Source organism: Corapipo altera, unplaced genomic scaffold (genome assembly GCF_003945725.1).
Source record: "Corapipo altera isolate COAL_440 unplaced genomic scaffold, ASM394572v1 98, whole genome shotgun sequence".
Classification (NCBI taxonomy): domain Eukaryota; kingdom Metazoa; phylum Chordata; class Aves; order Passeriformes; family Pipridae; genus Corapipo; species Corapipo altera.
This window is the reverse complement of record NW_020884914.1, coordinates 4,638,105-4,664,925: the sequence shown is the minus strand read 5'-3', so window position 1 is coordinate 4,664,925 and position 26,821 is coordinate 4,638,105. Positions and strand designations below refer to the sequence as shown.

Below are 26,821 nucleotides of genomic sequence, written 5' to 3'. Positions count from 1 at the left end.
TTTCTCAGACATTTAAACTTTCTTTTAAACAGTTTAGTTCAACTCTCTTAAACAGATTTAGGAGATTTTTAGATCCCCTAAAGCTGTTAGAAAATGAAACTGTAAAAGAGCACTGCCATTGGAATAGAACACTGCAACATATCTTTACTTTTGTGTTCCCCACCACCACCTTTGTTAGAGAAGAAGCAATTGCACTTTTGAAGATGATAGAATTAGAAATGTGATTTTTAAGGCAGTGAAAGTTCTAGTTATTTGGTTTAATTATTGTCTCCAACACTGTCAGGATAAAATCGCACCAACTTTTTCACAGTCGGTGCAAGAAGTTCCTTTCGCTCCTGAATAAACGATGAAAAATTTGGCCACTTCTGAAATAAAGATGATACATTTGCAGAAAACTGTTGATTTAAAGTACCTTTAATCTTCATAAATAAGTGAAAAACAGAAGGTTATACAAAGCTGTCAGGATGGCACTGATGGATGGCAAATTCCCCCGTTCCTCAATTGCCGGAGAAGACACACGCCGCAAGGCTGAGCCGTATTGTACATCATAGCTGCCAACTCATTCCTGTGATTAAATATTCCATCAGTGCGGGCTGCAAGGCGGTAAAGCTTAACAAGATTCATAAGATGCACCACTTGAATACACATAACTCACTTCCTTGGCTGGAGAGCACCCCGCGTGCAAAAGAAAATTAGAATTGAGTTAAATTACTCCATAAGACAAGATCAATAGAGAAAGGAGAAGATCCCCTAATGCAATGCAAATCTAAGATATAGTTATGTCCTGACAACTTGAAGCAGACAATTAAAGTCAAATAGGGAGGAACGCAATGTAAATCAACCCTAAAACCTTGAAGATAACGGTAAACAGTAGGACCGGTGACATGATTGTTATAGCTCAGCTTTTTTTTTTTCCCTGAGTGTTCACTTGTGTGAAGGAAAACCTTTATGGAGGAAACGCGTGACAGCTAAAAATGGAGCCAACAGGATGCGTGGCAGGTGCACAACAGACACTGTGAAAGTAAAGTATTACTTGGGGACTGCAAAATACTATATATTTACAAACCACTATAGATTTTTCTTCCTAGGTAACCCTTCAAAGGCTGTTTTTGTGCCTGTGAAATTCTCATGCTGTAGTAAATTAGAACCCTCTGGAAATATGGCTGTGGTAGTGTTAGTATGGATTTCCAGTGGCACGTTCATGAAGGGCCCCTTGAAGGCTGCTCTGCAATTCCAAGGTCTAGCAAAGCTCCCTGATGGCTGCTGACTGTGGATGTGTTGGTGAACATGCTCCTGCCCTTCCCACCACTCCACTGGGGAGCCTTAAAATGATATTTCATAGAAAACAAAAGGACAAGGATTTTTTTTTTCTATTTATAATGTCCGGATTTTCACAGCATTCCACTTTTCCACGTCTGATAATGGATAAGAAATTTTTTAAAACTGACTTATGTCCACTCTCCCTCTATTAAATAAAGGCATACTATTTAAGGTGGTTTTACTCCTCACGAGAAAGAAATGCTTAATGAAGTTATGATTTCCATTTCAGCTTATCTTTTCCAGTAAACTTTTTATCAAGTTCATAGGCAGGTCCTAATGAGGAAATTTGTAAGAAACACCGTGTGATTCATCTCACAAACTCTTTGTGTAAACTGGGACAAATTTTTCATTTATTTCTGTATCACTCCAGTTTTAAATACATCCCAGAGTGACCCATAATTTTGCTATATTCAACTAGAGTCTGTTCACTTCCCCTAAACACTCATTTATGGCTGGGAAAATACAGATTTCCAGCTGGGTTTCTTTACTAGGTGTACTCTGGTTCTTTCTTTCCTTCTATGGTTTGTTATAATATAATTTTTACCTGCTTATTTTTATATAGTGTATACTTTATCTGTAATAACTAGCCTTCCTTTCAGCCTCAGGCAGTCTGAAAGACAATTTCTGTGCTGTTCCTTTCAGTTATTGCAGATCTTTTTGCTTCCCTCTTTTGTTTTTTTGAATGATGAATTTTTGAGCAACCTCCTGCACTCCCCTTATTGAAATACAGAATATTGTTGCACCTGTGTTACTACAACAGATCAGTCCTTTAAAGCAGGTAGCTTGAGACTACTAAGGCCATTTTAAAAGACTTTGTCATTGATAGCAGAAAATATATTTGTTATACCTGTTGGAGAGGCTTCTTTTTGGCAGATGGGGGAAAAGATGTTACAGAAATTACCTGGAAATCTAGTGAACTCTCAGAGAACAGTTATACATTCCCTGTGACTCACATGAGAAAATACTCTTGTCTGATCATGACCAACAAACAGTATTTCAGGAATTTCCAGATTTAAGTTGGCAGTGGAGAAAGAAAGGACAGAAGACTAGTGCTGAAGAACCCTTAGAACAAGTCATGGAGCACAGCTTGGTGACAAGTAATAGATCCCATTCTCATTTTACTTAAGGGACTGTTATTTCTCCTGAATAATGATGTGTTTCTAGAAGTTTTTCAGAAGGGAGTTTGAAGAGTCATCCTACATAGCCCTCAGTTGTGGTCACTTCATAAATAGTTTTAACCAGTGAGGACTATTGTAGGCACCCAGTTCCCTGGGCAGTGAGTAGTTATAATTCCAAGGGCACTGGCAAAATTTTCCCCATCAGTTAAAATCAAAGAGAAGGAAAGAGCTTATGTTTTTTTAGCTATTTTATATGCCCTCAGAAGACAGAGAAGTTTTAGATGCCCAGGGCCTTTTTGGCATGTTGTGGATTTGGAAGGTAACAGTGCCTGCCAACAATCAGATTTCGTAACAAGCTTCCTTTCACAAGTTTGTTTAAAAGTTTTAAATATCACATTATATATAATTAAGTAAAGAAATACCATAGTAATATAAATCAAAATATGCACTCAAATAAGAGGAATCCAGGGGAAAAGAGGATTCCTGTACATTTGCTAACACTAATTCTCTTTGTTCATGTCTTAAAGCATCTATTTCTGGAGTGTGAGAGCACCTGGGATTCATTTCATCTTTATAGTGTTTCTGTTTGAATTTAAATGAGTCTTGCATAAGCTCAGCAAATACCCTAGAAACACTTCTCAGTGAAGATGTTTGGAGTTTGTGAAGCTGAATTATATGCTTGCACAGCAATTCTAATCCTGGGGTAAAAGTTCACTGTACCATATCTCTAAAGCATAATTATAGTGGAAACTGGCTGTCTGTCACCACTTAGATTAATTCATTTTACAAGTTGATTACATACACTTAGATTTGAACTTTGCTAAATAAATATATTTTCAAGATTGTTAGATAAGCAGTTTAAATAATTTTCTAACTACAGTTAAATAATTATTTTTTAATATTCCACCTGTTATATAGATGCTCCTTTTCAAAGCATAGAACCACGCTGTAACTCTTGTTTCACAACTCATAATGTTAAAGTACCATCATACAAATGATGACATCCTGGCTAGATTAACAGCTAATGCTTTTCTAAACTCTGTGGAGCTGTTACAAGCCATTATAGTGGATATATACTGGTTTATGGAAGATGAATAAAGCCAGTAGAAAAATGGAATTCAGCATCTGTACTAGGTATTTACACACACAAAAAAAGTCCAGAATTAATTATGCTTTATGCTACAGTATAATTAGTTTTTCATTAAAATGTATACCCTCATGTTAACTGAACAAGGATTATTCAAAGAATAATACCAACGACTTATTTTTGAAATATTAATTTAGTCAATTGGTTATATGTTTAAATCTGGAGCAAGATTAATCTAACTTTATTCCCCATTGTGTGGAAGTCTGCACATTTTAAAGAGAGCATCACAGATACTGTGTCAGTGTTACCCTTTTAAAGGTGATTCTTTTGGATGTATATTTAATCACACAGTATACACTTAGGCTTTCACACTGTTCCTATAGGAAATTCTATACTCTTGATTATTTGATGGTGGATCTTGAACTGTAGGTAGAGCTTTATACCAGAAGATGGAGAATGGTTAAGAAGGGAGTTCCTGCTTCTTCAGTGTCAAAGTTTGGAAATTTTTGACCCCAGCCTGGTTTAGAGGAATCATTTGATACAGGATTATGATGAATTTGTGCAGGAACAGAAACTGGACAAACAGAAACTCTGTATTGCCCAGAAGTTGGAGCAGGAGGTGTCTGGGGGTGGTTGGATCAGTTTTCTTGATGGTACAGTCTTGCTGAGAAACAGGTCTTGATCTGCTGACCATGTTTCCATGTTTCTCCTAATTCCACAGAGCAGGACCTTTGCCTTGTTTGTTTAAATACTACTGTACTAAAACAAAAGAAAGCATTCTGATCAAGCAGGAGCTCTACTCTCCTTTCTTTGTTATTGCATTGCTTCTACTGCTTGTATGTTTTTATTGTGGATATAATTGATCAAATTTTAAAGAGCTTAAAAGGAAGTTAAGTGCTGTGCTTTACTCACAAAGAGAATCTTTTGAGGAAAAATAATGCTTGGACTTCTCTGATTTAAACATCATTCTGGTGCTAGGTGAAAATATGTTCTGTGACTTCCTGACTAGTGACAGATCCAAAAATAAATTAGGTAAGATGACAGCCTCTCCAGACTGTGTGTCATGTAGGTTTAGAGTCTGGATATAAAACCAGCTGTTCTAGAGCTGCTGTTCCTGTTTCCCAATTATTTGCCAACACAGGTGAGTCTGGGTGGGCACTGCCTGGACCTGAGGTCAAGGCTGTAATATGTGTGATAGGTGTCTAATAGATTAAATTGGGATTGCAATCCAAGTATCAACCATGAATTTATATAAAAAGCAGTGGCTTAGGAATCTCTCAGAGGAAAATTTAAGACAAACTGCAAGGTTATCACTAAAACACTTGTTTGTTCAGAACTGGGTGGGATATTTGCAATGCTAGATAAGTTAATAGCAGTTATGCAGAGGAATAAATTCCTCTGATTAGAAGAATAACAAAGTTAGGAAGATCCAAGCGTTAGGATGGACAGTCAGGCAGACAAACTATTCTGAAATGCAAAATAGTAAAGTAATATATGAAATGTAAAGTTAATACCCTTAAGTGGAATGGAAAACAACTCTGCTGTGTGTTAAACCTTGATTACATCTGTCAATTAATGCTAAAGCAGCTTAAGATTATGGTTAATTGTATTCCAAACATATAGCTGATGTTTTCTGTTCCATCTCATGCATTTTTTTCCCATTTTGGGCATTGGATGGAGAAACCCCATATATTTGCATTGCAATTGCATTTCATAATACTTACTGAGAGTAAATTTCAGAATACAGAGGTTTTCATTCAGTCATTTATGGATCTAGCTGAGATAGGACTGTGCTTTACAAGCTCTGTCAGTTTGGTTCTTTCAGATTTTCTTTGGAAATTTCCAAGCATAGAACTGCTTCTAATAAAAGTGAACATTTTGGAAAGTTTGGAAACATTGCATTACCATTTTTGTAATGGTTTTTCATGCTCCTGAAATTCTGGAATCTGACTGGTCTAGGAAAGAAATAAACTAGCTAAAGCCAGGATTATGCATGATGATTCAATTTTTGCTCTTTTATATTCTCAGCTTGTCATTCAGAATAGAATTTTGTTTATAAGTCAAAACCAGCATTCACTGGTATAAGCAAATAGAACTGAGGGATTAGTAATTTGCATGTCTGCATCTAATTGCATTAGATTTGCATCTCTGTCTTATAGATTTACTGAAATAGGTAATTTACACAGAAAATAGTGTCTTGACACAATATGAGAGGATAAAGCATAAACACATCCACTTGTAATCCCTCCAGGGCCATGTTGAAACTGCAGTGTTTGTGTTTGGGCAGAAAGGCTCCAGTTTCATTTATTCTGTGATTCTATTCCTGTTGCAATCTTTATTCAACAGGCAGATGTATGAATGTGACCCGTTTTAGTTATCAGCAGAACATAAGTGTATCTTGTATTTTCTCAAGTATCCAATTCCAAGAACAGTATAATACCAGCTCAGAGTTTATATTTATGCTTCAGGATTTCTCTCATGTTTGTTTCTTAAAGTTACAAACAAACAAAAGTAAAGTTACAGTGAACCAAGAGTAACCATCATTTACCTGCCTACTTACTACATCTGCTAGGAGCACTTGGAAAGATTGGGAATAAAGATTGGATTTGTCAAAATCCTGGACAACTTCAGTGGGACACGTGTCCCAGTGCAAAATAATGGCAGTGAATATCACAGAATATCAATTTATGTGCACCTGAATTTGTAGAGATATATCCTATAGTAAACATATTTTGTAGAAAAGTTACATTTATGGGCAAGCCTGACACCACCACTCCAGTTTTTTTACATGACTACATGGTGCACTTCCAGTTTTAGACTTTTCTGGTGACAATATGTGGATAAGGATTTACAGTTGGAGGATGCCAATGATAAAACTTCATTAACAAGCACCGGTAAACTCTCTAAGCATGGCACATATTTTGGTACAAGCAGCAGTTGAGTTTGTGTGATACCATAGTTTCATTTTGGTTTCCAGACAAGGAATGTCTATGGCTGGTAAATAATTTTTGAATTATATTTGGGAAGAAAAGTTTATTTCAACTGTTTTTACTTTGTGAAGGGAACCATTACTTAAATTTTTCCTGCTATAGAGCCCATCTAGGGTAAGGTTGGCATGTTAATTAAAACACAAACGAGTGAGACACACCATGTGTGTTTTTAAGCTGGCATTGCTTTGCCACATGCCAGCAGTATCGTGGCACAACCAAAATCCACCAGTAAAAATGCCAAGCTATTCCTCTCAAAACAAAACAATCTTTGAGACTTTTAATAGATCTCTCGTGGCTCTTTAGTGGGTAAACCTTCAAAGCGACTCATCCTGTCGGGAGGAAGGAAAAGGATGCAGCTGGAGGAGCAGGGCTTCAAAAGATTTGCCACTTCCCAGCTCCTGTGCTGTCCACAAGCTCTTTGCAGGCCTAAGGCACCAGAGTACACAGTGCTGGTAGGAGTTTGACCAGTTGTGTGTGACATGTCAGGTCCTGGACAAGGAGAGGTCCTTGTTACTGTGGGATGAGTCATATAATGAAGGGAGGAGAAGAGGTGGAGAGAAGGAGACTTGAGGGACTTATCTTTCACTAGAGCTGCAAACTTTGTTGCTTGTTTGATTTTTACTTACATGATACTAAAACCTTCCAATCCCAGAATATGACTTAGCACACTGGATACTGCACATTCACAACAAGGGAGAGAGGTCTGATTCCCAAGAGCTGGGAAATTATATGGCCAACAAAGAATAATTGGGATGGTGGCTTACAAATGATGTTTGTTGTAACATGCATTGCTGTTCCCTGAGTTCATTGAGTATTGAGGTGACACTCTGAGAGGTGATAATAAAGAAACCTGCACTATGCTTAGAAAAGTGATGGAAGGAAAATTAACATCTTAAATAGATTTTTTTGAATAGAGAGATCACAGAAAATGTCTTGGAGACAAATACCTTCACCACCTATTTTTTTGTGTTGGTGGGTTTTTTTTCCCTTGTTTTTAAGTGTGAGGTTATATGTGGGTCAGGGACTTACTACCTAGGTGTGTGTATAGAGCAGAGCCTCATTCTCATTACTGGTGGCAGGTACACACAGGTTGTTCAATAATTGAATGTGTTTCAGGTTTGCTGTCAGAAGGCAAGATGAAAACAGGTTTGGACTTATGGAACTCACAACTGCTTTGGGTTCTCCTCCCCACACTCTTGTTTAACTGAAACTATATATATATATAAAAACTTTGGTGGGATTAAACATAGGTTTTATTTGTACTTTTTAGCATATTGGAAGAAAGGAGGTGTGTGGGTTTGGGTGATGTTACTTTATTCCTTGTTAATAATGGATGAAACACACAGTCATCCCTGAGTGGTTGTGTTAAAATCTGAAGAGTATTATTCCTTTATAGAGATCCCAAATAACTGAAGGCCCTCACAGAGCCTTTTTTTTTTGAATTAACAGCATATTTAAAAGCATACTAAGGCTGTGTAGTTTGACTATTGATAATGAAGGGCTAAGAGAGCACTTAACAACTGTTATGTATTCAAGACAGAGGCTATAGAGGTTCTCTTTAAATTCCCTAGTCAGAAGGGACAATAGAAGCTAACATAAGCTATTATTGTACAACAGGAGCTTTTTATTAGGTGTTTCTGATCCATTTCTGTGACACGTTTTTAAATAATCCATCATAGAACAATAGTTCAGACCAAAACAAAGATAATGCTATTTCTGTCTGAAAAGGCCAATATTAAATTACACTTTTAGAGCAGCAAATCAAGAGCAGACACGAATTGCTTATGAGGATCTTTGATACACTTGCAAATCTCCTTATTTGTTCATGACAGATGCAGCTTTACAGTTTTCTTCATGCATGGTCCCCTGGAATGTATAGGAATAATAGTTGTTGCAAAAGGTATGGAGGACAACAGGGATCAGAATGACCAGAACTAACCCAGGGAGAAGACTGGGCTCCCCAGCTGGGTTAGGAGAAGGAGAAAATGAAATAACAATCACTGAATTTAATAAATAGAGTAAGGTCCTAAACTAACTGTTTATAATAACATAGTCAAAGTGGGACACAAATAACGTCAGTTTTTATTCACTTTCTCCTGTGGTTTTGTTTGGATTTTTTTGTGGTAAATAGTATTATAGAATGTATGAACTGATACTTAGTTGTGAGAAGCAGCAAGAAGCTCCTTTTGGTGACACAATATAATAAATATGTATAAAAAGCAGCTGTTTTACCTGGAAAGCTGAGAGTACAATGGATTAAAGTAATGTAATCATCACTAAATCTCCTTGTATGTAGTAAGTTCCTTAGTTCCTATGTTACAAATTCTCATTTTAGCTACTTGTGCACTAATACCCAGTGAAGACCAACTCTGCATGTTGGCTTGATGAATTCTTGCTACTGAAAATGCTCCTGTGGTTACCCCTTTGCTGGGATGGCAGCACTAGAGAACTCAGCACCACTGTCACTTTTGAGTTGTCCAGAGGGCTTTATTTGAAGGTGTGGTTCTTTAGGAATCCTGGAGTGAGAATAGAAAATCAGTTTTCCCCTGTGTCTCACTTTGTGCCCCAGGGCAAACCCCCAGTAAGTTATGGAGCTCTACAGTGCAACTTCTGTCCTCCTCTGTTTTGTGAATCCCCCAAATAACAGCACAGAAAATTGGAAACTCTTGGTTCATGACCTAAAGTACTAAAGCCCTATACATGGTGAGGTGGTGAACTGTAAGCTCAGGTTCTCAAAAATGATATAGAAACTCTAAACCATCACAGTACTAAAGGTTTCTAGAAGTTTCACCTGCTTCCTGTGACAGGAGAGAGCTGTGCCCATGACCAAGGCCTTGCAACACTGGTGATTTTAGATCAGCAGCCTGATTTTGGCTACTGGAATGCATTTGTGTTATTTCAGTTTATACTTCCACAAACAACGCCGTGAAAGATTCCTGCTAATTGTGTAAATTCTTTTAAACTAATTCCAGATTGTTACTTTTAAGCTGTCTGTAGTGCTGGCTACCCAGCGGGTCCAGTTAAAAGCTATTTGTAACAGAAGTGGTTTAAAATCCTTTATAATTTACTGGAGAGCCCACCTGTTGTTGATCTTGGGTACTACTTGACTGAGTATTTGAGAAATACAGTGAATTTTGTGCTGTGACTTGCCTGAGGCACTGAGTGGTCTGTGCAGCATCACCAGTATATTTGGTACTTCCACTTATGCTCTGTAAATTAGTTTATATGAATCATGTAAATAACTATACACAAAAACTTATTTTTGAAAGTATGAAAAAATTAGGAGAATACATTTAATCAGATGTCTTGAAACCACTGGGAACTGAATTTTAAGTATTCTAAAAATATCGATGACTTTGCATAATTTTTTTTTTTTTCCACAGCCCTGCATATTTTTAGAGTAATTATTTCTCAAAATAGCTACAGTGCCTCAACAAAGGACCTAATCAAACAGCATGTTCTTAATCATGAACTGTGGGAGAAGACAGTGGAGGAAGAGAAGGATGAGTGGGAATAGTCTTTGATCTTGAAAAGTGGGGTTTTTTCCCCAGCCTGAGTGGCAGGGCTGAGAGGTGGATCCCTGCAGGGCTGTGAGCTGATTCTTAAGGAGAAAACATCAACCTGAAATATGCTAGGACAAAATGGGATTGGAGAATTAAAGATGAACTCCTGTATGACTGACATTTTCTGAAGTTCATCAGCTCCATGATGTTGTTAACAGTTCGAACAGAAATGTTACGAACTTTATATTAAAACCCCATTTATTCCTTCATGCTAGAATTTAGTATTCTGGAGGAATTTTGTTTTTTTCCATTGGGGAATTTATAGATTGTTTCTGTGTTCTGAGGTTTATCCAAAGTCTTATTGTAAATGATTCAGTCTTCCCTCAGTTGTATTAATCACAATTTAAATATTTTAATACCAAAATTAGATGCAGCAGAAATAATCTTTTCTTACAAAAGTAGATTAAAAAGTTCATGTTTTTTCTAACAAAATCTAATAATAATGTTTTAGTTATCAGTGTTAATTTTATGTACAAATTCAAAGGCAGATTGTCAAAATATAATTAGAAGGCTCTATGCAAGAAATTTAATACACTCTAGTAGCACAGATGAAAAAAGCATCTGTTTTGAAGTACTTTCATTAAAAATTAGAAGACTAGAGTAGGGAAAATGAGATTTGTGGAGATGAAATCTGAAAAAATGTAAGAATTGGAAAATACCTATGGAACATGGAGCAAGCAAAGTATCATCTGGGGTTTATGGTGAATAATGTACACAAGCTGCCATCTTTGATTTCTAAAAGCTTTTTTGTTTATATATTTGCAAGTTATACTTGAAGTCATTATAGTTATCTATTCTTAAAACCTAATGAAAATGCCTGATTTTCCTAATGTTTGTCTCAACTGGATGAGCCTCTGGGTCTTCAGCTCACTTTCATTTTCAGCATTCTGCAAGTTTTGAAGCATCTGCGGTGTTATATCCATTAATATTCCAAAGTACACATTCCTGGTGTCAAATGAATGTGTGGATTGAGCCTGTTTATTTGGTAGTCTGAAAATACTGCTTTTAATTAGCAGCTCAATGGGTACATGTTCATTTGACAGCTTCCACTTGTGGATTTTTTTAGAAAGTTGAGAGGGATAGATATTGATATAATCAAATATGTGCTGTTTTAAGGGAGGGGAAATTTACCTTGTTTTCTCTTTCATTTTAGTAGTGAATGCCTGGAAAAAAGCTAACATTTCTAAATTCTGTTATTTAAGGATGTGCTATTGTCTGGGAAGGTTAGAAGCATAGTAATTAATGAGATTTCCAGTGGTCACAGTCTTAGCTAAATTGCATAAATGACAAGAATTATTTTTATTCAGGTTTTCCCATATTTCTCCTTCAACTGACAGTTGCAAGCAATAATCAGAGAACTGGTTAATGGCAGAAAATGTTTTAAAAATATTTTTTGAAAGAACTCTGCTCTGGTAACTGAATGCAAGTTGAGAATTGCTCTTGTAACACTCAGTGGAAAACCTGGCTACCATTTGTAAGGAATCTGGTCCTTCCAAACGTGTTGGACTGAACTCTGTGGAGTTGCATTGTATGTCAATGCACAACCACTGAAGTTTCACAAATCTCCGTACAAATTTAATGCCTTTGAATTGTGTGATTCACAAATCCTGACAGCTTGAAGTATGTCAGGGGGTGTGTATATATAATTCCATGTATATACAGATATATGTGCATATATCTGCAAAACCAGATGTGTCATATCCTGCTTTTCCTGACAGACTCTATTCCAGAAGTGCAGAAGTTTTTTTTCTTCTTGTGAAAGTACAGTTGTTTCCACCCCTGGTCAATGTTCAATCTGTATTCAGCTAAGACTGCTAAAATATAATTTTAGGAAAGACTAAGGCATTTTATATAAGTTCATTAAAAAACCCACAGGAAACAAGCCTAAACTTGTGTCATTTGTTCAAAATGAGCATTGCAAAAATACTGGTTTAAATTGATTTGGTTATTACTTTTATTTTTTTTCTTTAATTTGTTTTTCTTTTGGTTGGTTTTGTTCTTAGTCCTGAATCCCACTTATTCCCTGGAAATGAGCTTATATTTATGTATTTCTGAGAAAAAAATACTGAACTATATAGCAGTATTATATACTAGTCATCACTTGCCACCAGTGTTAATGCAAGTGATGTCACAGAGATCATTCCTGCTCTGTCCATGGCAGTGCTGTGGTCTGATTTCCCTGTGGTGTTGGCTCCAGGAGCCTCATTCCAGCCAGGACAGGGAGCTGAGGAGGCAGCTCTCGGGTGGGATGGGTGGGTGGGTGGGTGATGCTCCCATGGGCAGCAAAATATCCAGAGACAGGGCTGAGAGGGAGAGAGAGCACTGGGAGAGGTCCTGGGGCACTGGGGATGTTCGGAGAGGACACCAACTTCCCCATGGGATAACAAGGGTGTTGGGATTCTGGAGCATGTCTGTGTTTTGTTTTTCCATTGTCAAATTGTACATGTTTATTGGGGCTCTTTCTGCTTTGATGTCAAAGGACGAAAAGCTCCCCTGCTTCACTGCACTGCTGTGACTTTCTCACCGGTTGTGACTTTATTTCTGTTTTGAGATTAAAAACTGAGGTTTAGTTGAAGTGTTCCAAAACCAGATACCACTCTCTCTCTCTTTCTTGTAGGCAGGGTGCTGCTGTGCCAGGCAAACCAGGAGGGATCTCCCGTGTACAGTGCCCCCAGTTCACTAGTATACACATCCACAAGTAAGCTAGTGTTATGGCTCGTTTTCTGTTCTGTTTTGTGACAAAAGCACATTAATGTAACTTAAGCCCCCGAAAAATGTGAACTTTCCCAACAGCTTTTGTTAAAGCAAATGTGATATTTATAAATATATATATATATGTGAGTAATGTCAAGAGATAATTTGGTGTTTTTCAGTTGCATCTTTATCCTCAAAGTATATCTTATTTAAAAAAAAAAAAAAGGGAAAAAATTACCTATATTTCAATGTTCTACAGAAATGGTCAAAAATTCTACAGTAATAGTGACAATTTTTGGAATCCAGTACTGTTGTACGCTCTGCATTTTGTGTAGATGTTGTGTTTCTTCTTCCATCCTGCTCACAATACACAAAAGGTCTTTTATCATGCAGCCATTTGATTGTGTCAGGAAGCAAATAGATATGAAGCCTTTTCTTTTTTTTTAACAAAAGGAACAGCCTGTATGGAAGTGGGTATTTTGAGTTATAAAAAGCTGCCCTAATAAAAATAGCAGAGACAAGCTGAAACGATAGATGCTGCCATCAGCCGTTTCTCTGCACAAAACTTTGGAGTGGAAATGTGTCCTGTGAAATCCCGAAGCAGGAGCAGAACTGATTCTTCTGAGAGTGTTTTAGATTGTATTGGTGGTACCAGTGATGCCCATTCTGGCTCCTGGTCAGATAAGAAGCCTGTAGCTGAATGCAGGAGCAGTAATTGCACTGGCTCTATGCTCACAGCAGCGCTCTGGAAAGAAAATACCTTACATTGTCTGATTTAACATTATCAGATATGCTCTTTATGAAGGTTGTATTCAGTCTAGAATGCAGTTCTACTCTTTTAGAGCTTATCTAGACTACTAAAATAATTAATTTATTTTTTTTAATTAAAACCAGGAATGAGGAGAAAAGAATTCCATAGTGATCATCTTTACAATCATGTAATTCTCTTATGTCAAACGTTATCCATGTCATCCCTAGAGTTGCTGCTTTTCCAGGATACATATGGGATCCACTTTTAAATCAGCAGTCTAGAGTCTACAAATGCATAGTGAACTAACAAAATATATTAAGTATTTTAAATTAAAAATTAAATTGTCAGTTAAATCTGCATTTGCCTCCAGGTGCTCCCAGAAATATTTTGTACTGTGTCACCTTTCCCAAGCAATAGGTTTTTTTAAATCCTTGTAGCAACAGACAGGCTAAGTACTTATTGTTCAAATCAACACCTTTTTGCATGTTTTTAGTGCACTATTCCTTTTAGACCAAAATACCAATCTTCGACTGAAATTATTTTACCAGAAAATGATCCAAACATTTCACTCATCTTGCTGTTAGGGAGCTTATTTTGGAGGAGAGGGGGCAGTGTTTGTTTTTAAGTTTCTGAAAATTACTTTAAAAAAAAGCCCTTCAAAAGTTTACCCTGTTGCTCCTATTACATCACTGGTACATTTATTTGTGGAGCTGCTGTTTACATCACATGGTATTCCCACTAATATCAAATCCCTGGAGAGTAGCTGCAAGCTCCCTGAACTCTGTACTTCACTGTTTCCATTATGTCCCATGAGTCAATCCTTTTGAAAAATCTTAGTTTGCAGTGGTGCTCCTTGAATAATGATATCCTAACAAACACCTGTTTGTTTTCAATTATGCCAAATACATAAGTAAACAGACTTTGCCTACCTGCCTCCCACTGGGCAATGTGTAATACACAGTTTCATAACAGACATTGCTGGTAGCCCTTGCAGAAGAAATTATTACACTTTTGTTGAATCTCTGTGCATGCAAGTCAGGATTTTTCTTTTATTATGTGTAGTATTTTATCTTGCCCAAATGCAGTTTCACCCCAGGGTCACAACTCCTAATAACACGAAATTACTACAATTAATAATGATTGTAATTAGGTTTTTTATTTCTCCTTATTACAAAACTTTCAATAAAGATGCAAAATAGTTTCATTTCTATAGGAAATTCTACCAAAAGTGGAATAGAAATGAAGGTTGACTTTTGTCTCATTTCCTTTATTATTTTAAAGATCTTCTATATTCCATTTTTATGCACATTTCAATATTGGAATTATAACTGATAAGTCAACATTTGTGTCTAGGAAATCAATACTTGTACTATTATCATTCCAGGTAGACAACAATATTGCAGCTTTCGTTTCTGAAGAATTTGTTAATCATTTATTCTGTTACTGCTGATATTGTAACCGTGTGATATTTTAGAACCGCTTACAATGTAAGAATTAAGTGGCTTTAAATTTGTAATTGCTTTAACAGAAGGGAAAGAGTCTGCTGAGGTTATTTTAAAGCCATCTGAGATATTTCAAGTTCATTAAATGCTAATGACATATAGGAATTTTCAGATATTTGGAAGAGGATAGTCCCTGTCTAACTTGACTGTTCATCTTTTGCTCCCAAGTTTTAAGGCATAAAGGACTGAAACTTGTTTGTAAGATGTATTTTTCTTAATTCTGGCTAGCTTTATTTCTCACTTAACATTTTGGCTTTTAATTGTACTGGTCACTTGTAGTCTCTGATGACTCTGAACACTTTTACCCTGTTGACTCTCCAGAAAGCAGAGCACAGTTCTCGGAGCTGCTCTTTCCCTTCTGATATTTCTCCAGGATATATTTCATGTCTCATACTGTACATTTCCCAGTACAGTGATTAGTTACACCTCTGAATGTGTCAGGAGATGGAAACATGGCTCTGCTTCCTTCCATCACTTCTGGCCCTTCACATAATACAGAGAGAAATGAGCTGTTTCTTCTGCAAGCAGTGGAACAAATCAGTAGCAATAGTCTCTCATGCCTCATCTGTTCTCTTATGCTGAAGAAGAAGATGGGACCTGGATCAGTTTTTCATTTGCACATCTATTCTGGGAATAGATCATTTGTTATGTAGAAGGCAGAGTTTCAGCATGACAATGTGTTCACATCCCTGGGTGGGACAGGTTCTTTGATTTACTGAGGCAGCCACAGGCAGGAAACTCATGGTCTCACCTTGGCTGCCAGAGATTCCCGTGGTATTGGCATCTTCAATATAGCACTGATACAAGAGATTTCAGCTAAATCCTGCATCATTATCTTAATGCAGAATGCAGACAATCATGGGAATAGTTATATCCAGCCAGGAATGATTAGAGGACACCAAATCCCCGTGAGCAAGCATTCACTGGAAGCTTCCTGGAGGCCCCTGATATCTCACTGGAACTTAGTAAATAAACCAGTTTGCCTCCACGTAACCGACAGTCTCTCCTTGCCCTCACTTCTTTAAACTAGTGGCTTCCACAGGGAATTTTAAAACTCCAGAGAAATTTGTATCTCCTGGTAAATAAGAAATGCATCAAGGATAATTTTGGAACTTTTCCACACTGAAGCCACACGTGAGTAGGACCCATGAGAAAAAGGAAGATTCAAGAGAAGAAAAAAGTTCTGTCCCTGAATGTCTGTGTCGCTGTCCTGCCAAGGACAGTAACGTGGCTGGGTATGTATGGTTCAAAAAAAGCAAAAATGCAAGTCTGAATTGCTGCAAGGACTTCTAAAAACTGCTTTGTACCCATTTTTCTATAATATAGAAGTGCCTGAAAGTGTGAATGAAGTAGAAGTTCACGAGAACCAAAGTGTGGGAAAGAAGGAAGACACGAAGTTGTGGAATTGTAGAGTAATTCAGGTTGGAAGGACCAGGCTGCTCCAGGAGCCCTCGAAGGATGGAGGTGGCACAACGTTCCTGGGTCATCTGTTCCAACACTGGAATGACCTGAAGTGGAAACGTCTCTTCTTGCAAGTCATGTTTGCTGTCTCTTGTCTTCCCAGCATGTGAAGAGCCTTGGTCACCTCCCTGCCCCTTCTCTGCCAGGGCATGGAAAAGGAGATGTCAGTGGAAATCTCTGTGGCCTGGACTAACCAAGGAGTGTTCCTGGGCTCACTAAGCCTGAGCACTGGTGCAGTGAGGCAGCCCCAGCCTAAACTTGTGCATCACATCTCAGAAATGTCCAGTTGTGCATCACCCAAGTCCCACAGAAGGCAATGGGAGTGAGATGGAATTTAAAATTTAAAGGGAAGTTCAAAGACAGCTAAATATTTTTTTTACTCTCTAAATCAGAACTTTGAAACTTTTAGGCTTTATTTTAGCTCCAAGTAAGTATAAAGATACTTGACTTTTAAGGTCTGTGGATTTTTGTGAGCATATATTAAAAGGGACAGTTCACTGGACTGATTAGCTGACAGGTATGATAAAAAAATTTAAGTTTCTATATGCCTTTATTCAGAATGGTGTGCAGATGAATGCCTCTATTTCTCAAATGTTTAGCAGGCCCATAAAAGAGAATTTTGCCTTGACTTCATTGAGTACGTTTTAAATTGGAGTCAATTTTGGCTTAGATTTTCTAAATGTTAGAGTTGTTTCATCTTCAGTAAGCATGCTCATCAGCTCCTAAATAAATCTTTCATACTGCAATCAACTGATGGAATTAAAAGAAGAAAAATATTAAAATGCAGAAATCCGATATTAATTCATTTTACTCTATCATACTCAAGGGCAAATGAAGTTGATGGCCCATTTTTTAATTGATATATTGATTAAAATTTTGGAAGAAGTGGTGCTAGAATTCAGCAAAAATGATTGAGGTGGTACAAATGCTTATAAATCTGTCCCACATTGTTCGTGTTCTTTAATTGTAATTGTCTGATAAAACTTCCATCGGTTTCTGTAATTAACCTAATGGTCTAAATGAATTTCCAGATCACTGGTTATTCATTTCAATATAGAAAATGCCATTACAATGAGTTTAATTAATACAAAGTAAGTTCACAGTCCATTGTACCATTAGAATAGAATTATATTGTTTTAACTGTTTAAATTAGGAACGTTTTTTTCCTCTCATCTTGCTTGTCCCATTTACAGACTCGAGTGTTCATTTTCTATTCACACTTTACAATTAAAATATTTAAAACCCAACGCTCTTCAAGCCTCAAAATACCAGCGTAGATTTTTTTTTTTTTTTTAATTTATCGTTTCGACTATTTTTAAGCAGAATTCAGTCAGTGCCAAGCTCATAATCCCATGACATGCCCTGGAACATCTTATTTGTCTTGATATTCCTCTCACAGAAGTACATATGACAGATAAGCGCTCACCAGAGGATCCTTTTGCTTTGCATCAGACAGATATTAAAACAATAAACTATGTTGCCCTGGGATTTTGGCTCATGAGCAACCAGGAAGCAACAAGGCAAAGATGAGATGGTTTTGAAAGGCAGGAAGGCAGTTCTTTGGGAAAATTCCCTGGGAACCCTCGGCCCCCGTAATATCTTTGACAAGAAATGTTTTAAATGCTAAAGTTCTTTTAAAGCAAATCAGGGAAAAGAGGCTTCATTCCTGCAGAGCAGACATTAGGAATGGTCCTAAATAATACTGCTGATCCAAAGTTATGTGTTATGTGCCAGGAGAGAAGGAAAATATATGGCACAACCTTGGAGTATTAATTACATGATATGGGAATTTTACTTTTTATATATGTTCTCTATAAAAAAAAATTATCAACATTTAAGTATAACAGACATATGTACTAGTTTTAAAAAGATTTTTTTTTTCCCTCTGGGGATTTTGTTTTAATTCCTGGGTGGAGGATAGTTCAGGATCATGTTGATAGCTATAGAATAAATAAGGAAAATCATAAATACAAAGTATAAATATCATATCCAATAGTAGGATTTAGTCTCTTTGAGACTCATTTTGTTACAGAAATAAAAATTAAATCAAACCTGTCTATGCAATATGTCTGTTGAATATCTTTGCTTAGAAGTAGGTTACTTGGATTAGGAATGTTAGTAAACTCCCTAGAAAATGCTGCATGAAGCTGTTTTCATGTCTCTTGTTTCAGCGAAGACATTCCAGGTTTTAATTTCTGTGGCATTACTAATGGATTGAAGGAAGACCTTGGACATTTCTATTATGTTCTGGGATATTTTCAGTATGGAGAAGATTACACAGGGAAAATAGAAATTTTCCAAAGGTGATTCACAGTGAGCTTCTGAGCCAAATCATTAATGGGAGCATTGGGTTTAGAAACCTTGATTCAGTTGATTTTTGTCAGGTTTAATCTGCTGCACACATGTAATTACCTGAAAATTATATTGTAATGATGGTAGTTTTCTGATAGGATTATCCTGAGACTCCAAGCAGCTGCAGTGTGGGTGCTCCTGACCTTTGGAATACCCTTCTCTGGATTTTGAATGCAAGACATGATTGACCATATTCAATCCAAATGGTCAAATATCGTTATGACATCACTGATTCATTTGTTCTGATTTTATCATTACATTTTTTTCTTAATTTATATGTTGCAATTTTACTGTTATTGGTAAAGGAGAGACTGTTTAGCAGGCTTGCCATTTAGAATTAGAATCTGGGTCAGGAACAGTTTAAAAAACGAGTATTCATGTGGTATAAATAATTTGCCAGTGCAACGGTATTTCTGAATTAAATGTAAAAAGGTTCTGCAAAGTAAATTTTTAATTGGTGTGTTCTCTCTTAGGCTAAATTGGAATGGCAGATCACTTCATCACTAATAAAATATGTATTAGTAGGTTGTGTTTACACGTTGGTGGGTTTGTCTGCTTCTTTATTGCTTCATAGGGAACAGGTAGATCACCCCTGCAAAGGAACCTCTGACTGAGGCAACTTAACCTTTTGTAGGACTGTGGTTCATAAATGAGAGTGCAAAAATCCTGCCCAAAGGGAAGTGTCGACACATTCGAGTAGAGCAATCACACATACAATTTCCAGGCCCCAAAAAAATCTTATTACTGAACATCTAGGAGTCAAACTATCTTTTAATGCGCTTCCTGAATTAATTAATTGCCTTTATTTATGAAGTGAAGAGAATCACCTTGTAGTAACCATGAAAAATGTGCGAAGTGTCCTTCCTGTTTGTATGTTAAATACAGTGGGTTTAATTGAAAGTTTAAGTAAAGAAGATGCCAATAGTAAGAAGGAAGGGAGTTGCTTTCCATGATTTTCCCCCCTATGTATAGAAGTGTCAAAGACTGAAAAATCATCACTTCTTGAGAGAAATATTGATGTCATCTCTTTTGAACTGATCTTTAGAAGGTTTTGAAACACTGTTTTGGCCCACTGTGTTGGACCTTGCTTAGAACAGTTACACTACTCTGGATGCAGGATAACTCCACTGACTTCCAAGTCAAATAGTTATAAAGATAGTAAAAAACTAACAAAATTGAGTAAAACGATATTCATATTAATTATGTTATATACTTGATTTAAGTATCAGCCTATTTTTAGCTGTAGTGAACCTCTTTGAGTTCTTTTGGTAGCACCACCTGAAATTCTTGTTACAGCATTTTTGGTGTTCTGTATCACTATATATTGTCTTTTCTGTAACTATTTTCAAGGTGACTCTCATTTTACCTTCTGTCTGTATTTTAGATGGGGACTATTAAGTCATCAATAAGATATATTATAGTTATCCAAAAATGTGTAAATGTGGGTTTCATTTCACTCGCACATATCTGTTCTTCAGGGCCTTGCTGTTCACACTCATTCTTCTGTAATCTGTTAGTGGTGGTGTGTCTGAACTAGCCAGGCTTAAGGAGCTTTGTAAACAGACACATCCTGAATTGTGTGTCACTGACTTTTTTTTTTCCCCACCTATACACAATCCTACATCTGGGTAGTGGGAGATGACTGGAAAGATGGGTATAACATTTGCAACAGTAGATTGTGGGGGGAGCATTTCTGTCCTTTAGTTCAAGTAATAAAAATGGTGTGTGGCCAAGGACAGATGGGCAACTCAGGGCTCTTTACTTGGTGTTCTTCTGGTGATGGAGATTTGGCACTTGGCCACTGGCACTACTTGAGACTAATCAATGAGTTAGGACAGTGAGATTTTTTGGACTTACTCATTTCAGTATGCAGCTAAATAGTGAGAATTACATTTAGAATTATTTTGCATGAAGATGTACAATGTAATTGCACATCAGACCCTTTTTGTAGAGCCCTAGATCCAGGGTTCAAATGTTTCCTTAGCTCTGCTTTGTAGGTGCTGTGTTACTGATTTTTAGTGCTAGGCACACACAGCTGACTGTAAATCTGAAATCATTCTGTCTGTCAGATATCAAACTTAGCCTGTAAGTTTTGGTTTCAAATAAAGATGTACTTTATTGTCACTCTTACTGTATTTTGTGATGGTTGTTGTTGAATCGTGGCTCTCAGAACCTGAATTTCACAGCTAGTGAGTACTTTTGAGGAATTAACATTTTTAGTATCTGTATGACTTTGCAGGTGCAATTCTTTGTTTTGACAATCTTTTCCATTATGGCTTGGATTAGGTTAACAGTTGGGTCTTTCCTCTATTACTTCCTGCCTAAATTGTTCCCAACACAACAGCTTTCTGACAATCCTCTTTTTACAGTTTAATAATTCTGTCCAATTTTAGAAATCCTTGTGTCATCTAAACAGTATTTCTTGTCACTATATAATTGACTTGCATAAACATTCAAATCACTAAATTTTGTCATCCCTTTATAGAAGTGCTACCCTTTATCCAGCTTTCCACAACCCTGGCCTTTTTCCTTTGTCTCAGAAATGATGTTTAGCACAGGGGATTTTTTTTTTCTATTTGCTTGGAACTTGTAGATGTCCAGCAACCAGGAACAGAAGACAAGATATTGGTCACTTTGATCATCTATATTTGAAGGTTGTTCTTTAATTTAAGATCAAATGTGTTTTCTCTGATTCCTACTGTTTCTTTTCCTTTATGGCCTTGGTGCTTTGTTTTTATCTACTGAACTTTTTCTTGTTTGTTAGTAACTTCTTTTGTGAAAAGTCTTTTGTTCTTTGTACCTCAACTATTTGTGATTTCAGCTATGCAGTACTCTAATTTTGATATTAAGTACACCGTAAGTCATTTCACCACCAGTTCAAGCATTTTTTTAATTTGAAGTTGTTATTTGGTGTAATATTAGATTTAGCAAAAAAACCTCTCAACCATCTTAGCTTTTCCTTTGTATCCTTCCTCATCCTCCATTTCTTGTTGCTTGTTATTAGAAATCCCTTGATGCCTGAGGGGTTCAAGTGGCTGCATATACAGCCCAATAAAAGAAGGATGAGATATATGGGAATTTATGATCATCACAGAATCACTAAATGACTGAATTTCAGAGGAGCTGAGGTTGGAAGGAACCTCTGGAGGACTTGTTGTCCATCCCCTGGTGCTTGAGCAGCCTGTCCAGGACCGTGTCCAACCAACTTTTGAATATCTCCAGGGATGGAGACTCTACAGCCTCTTTGGGCCCCTGTGCCAGTGCTCAGTCACCCTCATGGGGAAAAAGCTTAGACAAAAAGATAAAAGAGTTTTCGTGCTTTGACATCACAATTTTGCTCAGAAATTTATAAGTTAATGGCATATAATGGTATCAAGATAGATAGAAACCAACAGTATATCGTTTATTGGTACAGGAGAAGAGTTGAAACAAAGGAAGGCAGAGAAAAAGAGTAATTCCATATATACTTAAAATAATTACTGAGAAAAGTAAGTGTGAAGTCAGTATATGCAAGTCATTGTTGAAATAATGGATCGATTAGATTTGAAAACAACTTTAAGCTAAGGATAACAAAATGGGAAGTTTTGTTTGAATAAATTGTCTTCCTACAATGTAACATAAGAATAAGCACATTAAATAGGTTGCTTTTTGCTGAAATATTTAATGTATGTTTTTCGAGTGCATTTGGTTATGTTGGTGATTTGGTATGGAAAAAACTAAAAATCTGGTTTTTTACATGTCTGAGACTGAAATAATTAAAAACATTTCTAGAAATATTGGCATATAACTCAGTTTAAAAAGTTTCACCAAATTTATGTGAAATTTGGTGCTAATTTGGATTTGAAGACAAACTTAATGCAGTAGTGTTGTGTAAAGGGATTCAATTACAGTGTGCAGTGTTTTGTAAGTAACTGTCTTGCATAAAAAAGTTAATTAATCAGGGCTGTGTCGATTTCCTTGTGCCATGTCAATTAGCAGCAAGGTAATTAATCACTAATCGCCCAGCGTGCAGCTAACTAAGGGACAATCCAGGAGCCATTTGTTGTTATTTTTTTTTCCAAATTAATGGCACACAGAACCATGAAGAAACACATCTTGCCTTTCATAATATTTTTATCGACAGTTTTGCATGTTGTAATAGGCTGCAGCAACAAGCAGCTGTAGTTCAATGGAATATGAATATTAAAGAAACAAATGAGAGCAGATTTATAGGCCATTGCTTTTCTGTTATGTCAGTTTTGAGATTACACTGAGCAAATGAACAGTGAAAAATTACTCTTCCATGTGGAGAATGGTGATTAGACTTGTACATTAATTAGAGATTTTTGTTTTCCTTTTTAATGCATTTCAAATGAGTGTCCCCTATAAGTGAGGGTTTCTCCAAAATACGGATTTATTCATTCCTAAACAACAGTGTATAATACTGACATATCTTTTTCTACAATAGTAAGGAAATAATTGTTCTGTAATTTTAAGTATGTTTCAAAAAATAAATAGATTGTGAAAGAAAGAAAAAGAAGTGACCAGTTGTAACTGGTTTTGCTATATATGGTAGGTTTCCTTTGAATTCAGTTAATTCACAACTAGATCCCAGGGAAAACCATCTCACAGAAGTGACAGGTGAAGAACTGTTTGCTCAACCTGATAATTTTAAACGCTCTGAACTTTCTGAAGGTGTTTTTTTTACCCTGAAATTTTAACTCTGTGTGTGTATATAAATATGTATAATTTAAATGCCTTTTTATGTTAAAATCTGTAGTAGCACAGCTTACATTTTGCTTGCAGTGTACTTTGGTCTGTGTATTTACATGCACACAACCTCTTTAACACAGTGTTTATAATTCTTTTAAAGAATGCCACTTAATAATACTTATTACTATTACAGTGAAGGGAAAACACAGCATACATTGGGCTAAACTGCTGATTCTCTTCCTGAAATCTCAGATAACATCATATAGATTATTCTGGTTAGCTTTTCTCAGCATGTTACCCATTATATCTCTTTGGTTTTAATTTATTGTTTTTCCTCGACAGGGGTCCTCCTGAACTCTGGGAATAATGTAAATGTGTCTCCCTGCCTTTGTAGCAGTTAAACTGTGCTGCAGTAAATTAGCTGTAAACTGATGCAAACATGATGTAACATTAAAATTCTTCACCATAAAGCATTTGCAGACTCTGGATGGGAGATGACCTGCTAGTTTGTGCAAAGGAGGAGAGATGAGGAGTGATGAGAGGTAGATTTGTTCATCCATTTTGATGGCACACCTTTCTGGGGGCATATGGCACTCTCATACAAATTCCAACCACAGCACAAATGGGAAGAATAATTGCCCATTAAAATGGCTGTATATTTTTATGGCTTTGATACAAAATCTGCCCCCTGTTGTTTTTTGCATCTGCTACTCTTTCATCTATCCAGAGCTTTAAAACTTTAATGCACAGTGTATAACCCTTAAGTATTTTTTGCCAGGTTATATCCCTCTTTTTGAGAGCTCGAGCTCTGTCCTTGTTCCTCTAGTCTTTGTTTTCCCAGGCCTATGGTGAGATGTGGTGCCTGAAAGTGCACCTCCCTGTCATATTCATTTAATACAAAATTAGTAAAACAAATGCTGCTATTACATCTTCTGGGACAAATTAAGATTTGATTAAATTTTCTCTGTGAACACAAAGATTAAGTTTGTCTTCCTCATGCTCATATTTGCTTTCTGTATAAAATTGTTAGTTACCTAAATTTTACTGATATACTAACAAGAATCCTTTTAATTCCAGAGGCTTTTTAATTTGCTTAAATGTTGTGATTTGCTGACCTGATTTCATGTTTGAGATCTAAACTGAAGTTCAGTGGAGGAGGTGTCCTGACATGTTTCCAAGTTTAGAAAGTTTAGGAAGAGAGAACCCAATATTCATTGTAATAATACATTTTAAAATTTTATCCTTTCAAGTATAAAAATAGAACAAATAAGTTTAAAGAAGAAATCTCACCAGCATAATGTTCCTTAAAAAAGTCATTTAGGCTGTAGAAGAAGATGATTTGTATGCTTTTGGATAATTATATGAAGCAAAGCCAAGCACTTCCACAGCATATTGCTTATACTCTAATTTTTTAATTTGGGAAAGTAAAAGTGCATTTCAACTGTAGGAACTGAATTTCTGTGGTTGCTCTTGTAGTCTCATTCATATTTGAACAACTGAATGAATAATTATAGAACTGAGGGGCTATTAGATGAAATTATAAGTTGTCTCTATGGCTTGATATTTGATCACATGCTGTCCTTAGAAGAATCTTTTTTTGTTTTAACCTCATGTTATCACCTCATATCATCAATGTGTATTTGGAGAAATCTGCCTTTTGTGTGTCACAGATCAGAAGGATTCCAGTCATCAAATTACTTTGATGATTTTAAGCCACTTTTGCTTAGAAGTGGGCTCAGATGCTTCCCTGCTGAGAGTCAAACACATTTTCAACCCCATTCTAATAGCATTTTCACTGACTGAGTTGCAGCACTTTGGCACTCAGGCACTAAGGAAGGTTGACCTACAAACTGTAAGTCATTAAAATCTTTCCCCCTCCTGGCTAGTATATTCATTACTTTTGGGACTGGTTAATAGCATTTAATGCTTCCTGATGGGACAGCTCTTTTCATAAAACTGTTTTTATGAAGTCCATTCTTCAGTTGTGTTCTAATGGTGCCACTTCTGCTGGTTATTTTGGGGTGAGGATATTAAAAAGTTGGTAGCAAAGTAAATTCTTTGGTTACTACATATTCCTGACCATCTGATTTCTCAGCTGGGCTGAACTAGCACAATGTTTTTGCTCTGAGCTGAAATCTAGGGTGACAAAACTTGTTGCTTATCTTACCTCTGATCTTAATCTTTAATGTTACTGCCTGGAAGTAAAAGGCATGTTTTCAGATACTCTGATTTTCAGATGGACCTAAATCAGTTTTTTGGGATGGATATAATTCTGTTATGCATAAACTCAACTGTTAGACCTCACTTGACCATAAGACCTTGCAATACTACTCTTATCCCGTGTTTCTCATGTTTAGTTTCCATCCCATCTGACCCTCTTCCTGACAGAACTGCAAATCCCTACTCTGCCTTCTGCTGGTTGCTTCTACAACCTTTTTTTAGTACTTTGCTTTACTTTAGACATTTTATGTTCCATGACTTTGTTGGAGGGAAACAATGCAATACAAGCACAGCAAAACAATTAGGTTACTTCAGGCTTTTCATTCTAACACCTCTTTGGGTTGCAGGTCCTCTGAAAATGGTGGAAATCACTGTCCTGTCTTAGCATCTCCCAGGAATGCTGAGCCACCATTGCAGGGCTTGGATTTGATAGACACTTGGGGACTAAGTGATTCTTCCTGCCATCTCTGTTTCTTGCTTTTTCTCCTCTTTCGTAAGAGAAAGCCCTCTTTCTCATAAAAGTGTAATATTTATATATATAGATACATAATGTTATTTTTGGCTCATTCATTGATGGGGCATTCTGCTTTTCCAGTGACATTTCTTTGTAGAAAGCATTCACTGCCAAAGATTTGAGGTCATTGGCCCTTCTTATAGTTCTTTCCAAGGTGGGACCATCATGAAGAATAAAGAGCTGGATTGAATGGTAGAATTCAAGGGAAAAAAATGCTCACAGAGCACATTAGGAGCTCACACTTTCACAGAGGGGTATCCTCAGTGTCTCTTGCATTTAAATATGACCATTTAGATGTGTGTTGTGTGCATCACCTGTTGTAAACTACGTCAGGAATTCTCACTCACAAACACCTTCTCTAAGGGACTGAAGTGAACAAGGCACCACGTGGTCCAGCCCTCGTTTTTCTCATGCATTGCTAATTTTCATCTATAAAATTTTATTTATTAGACCCTTGCACCTTTTATTTTGTTTGCTTGTATAGGCAGAGAGTCCACTCTATCAAAGGAACCGCAGCACAGACTTGTAGATCTTTCTGCTATAATTATGTCTTCAGT

At 36.6% G+C, this 26,821-nt stretch overlaps 1 protein-coding gene across 30 annotated transcripts in view; it reads left to right on the top strand.

The window, feature by feature from the left end:
• Positions 1–26,821, top strand: part of RBFOX1 (RNA binding fox-1 homolog 1) — a 1,158,532-nt gene that overhangs the window by 1,079,830 nt on the left and 51,881 nt on the right. For 28 of the 30 annotated variants that reach the window (XM_027654829.1, XM_027654830.1, XM_027654827.1 and 25 more), the window contains one exon: positions 12,696–12,776. The exons of the other annotated variants lie outside the window; for them this stretch is intronic. In XM_027654829.1, coding sequence (XP_027510630.1) covers positions 12,696–12,776 — 81 coding nt within the window. The remainder of the gene's footprint in view (positions 1–12,695; positions 12,777–26,821) is intronic. 30 annotated transcript variants of the gene reach the window in all.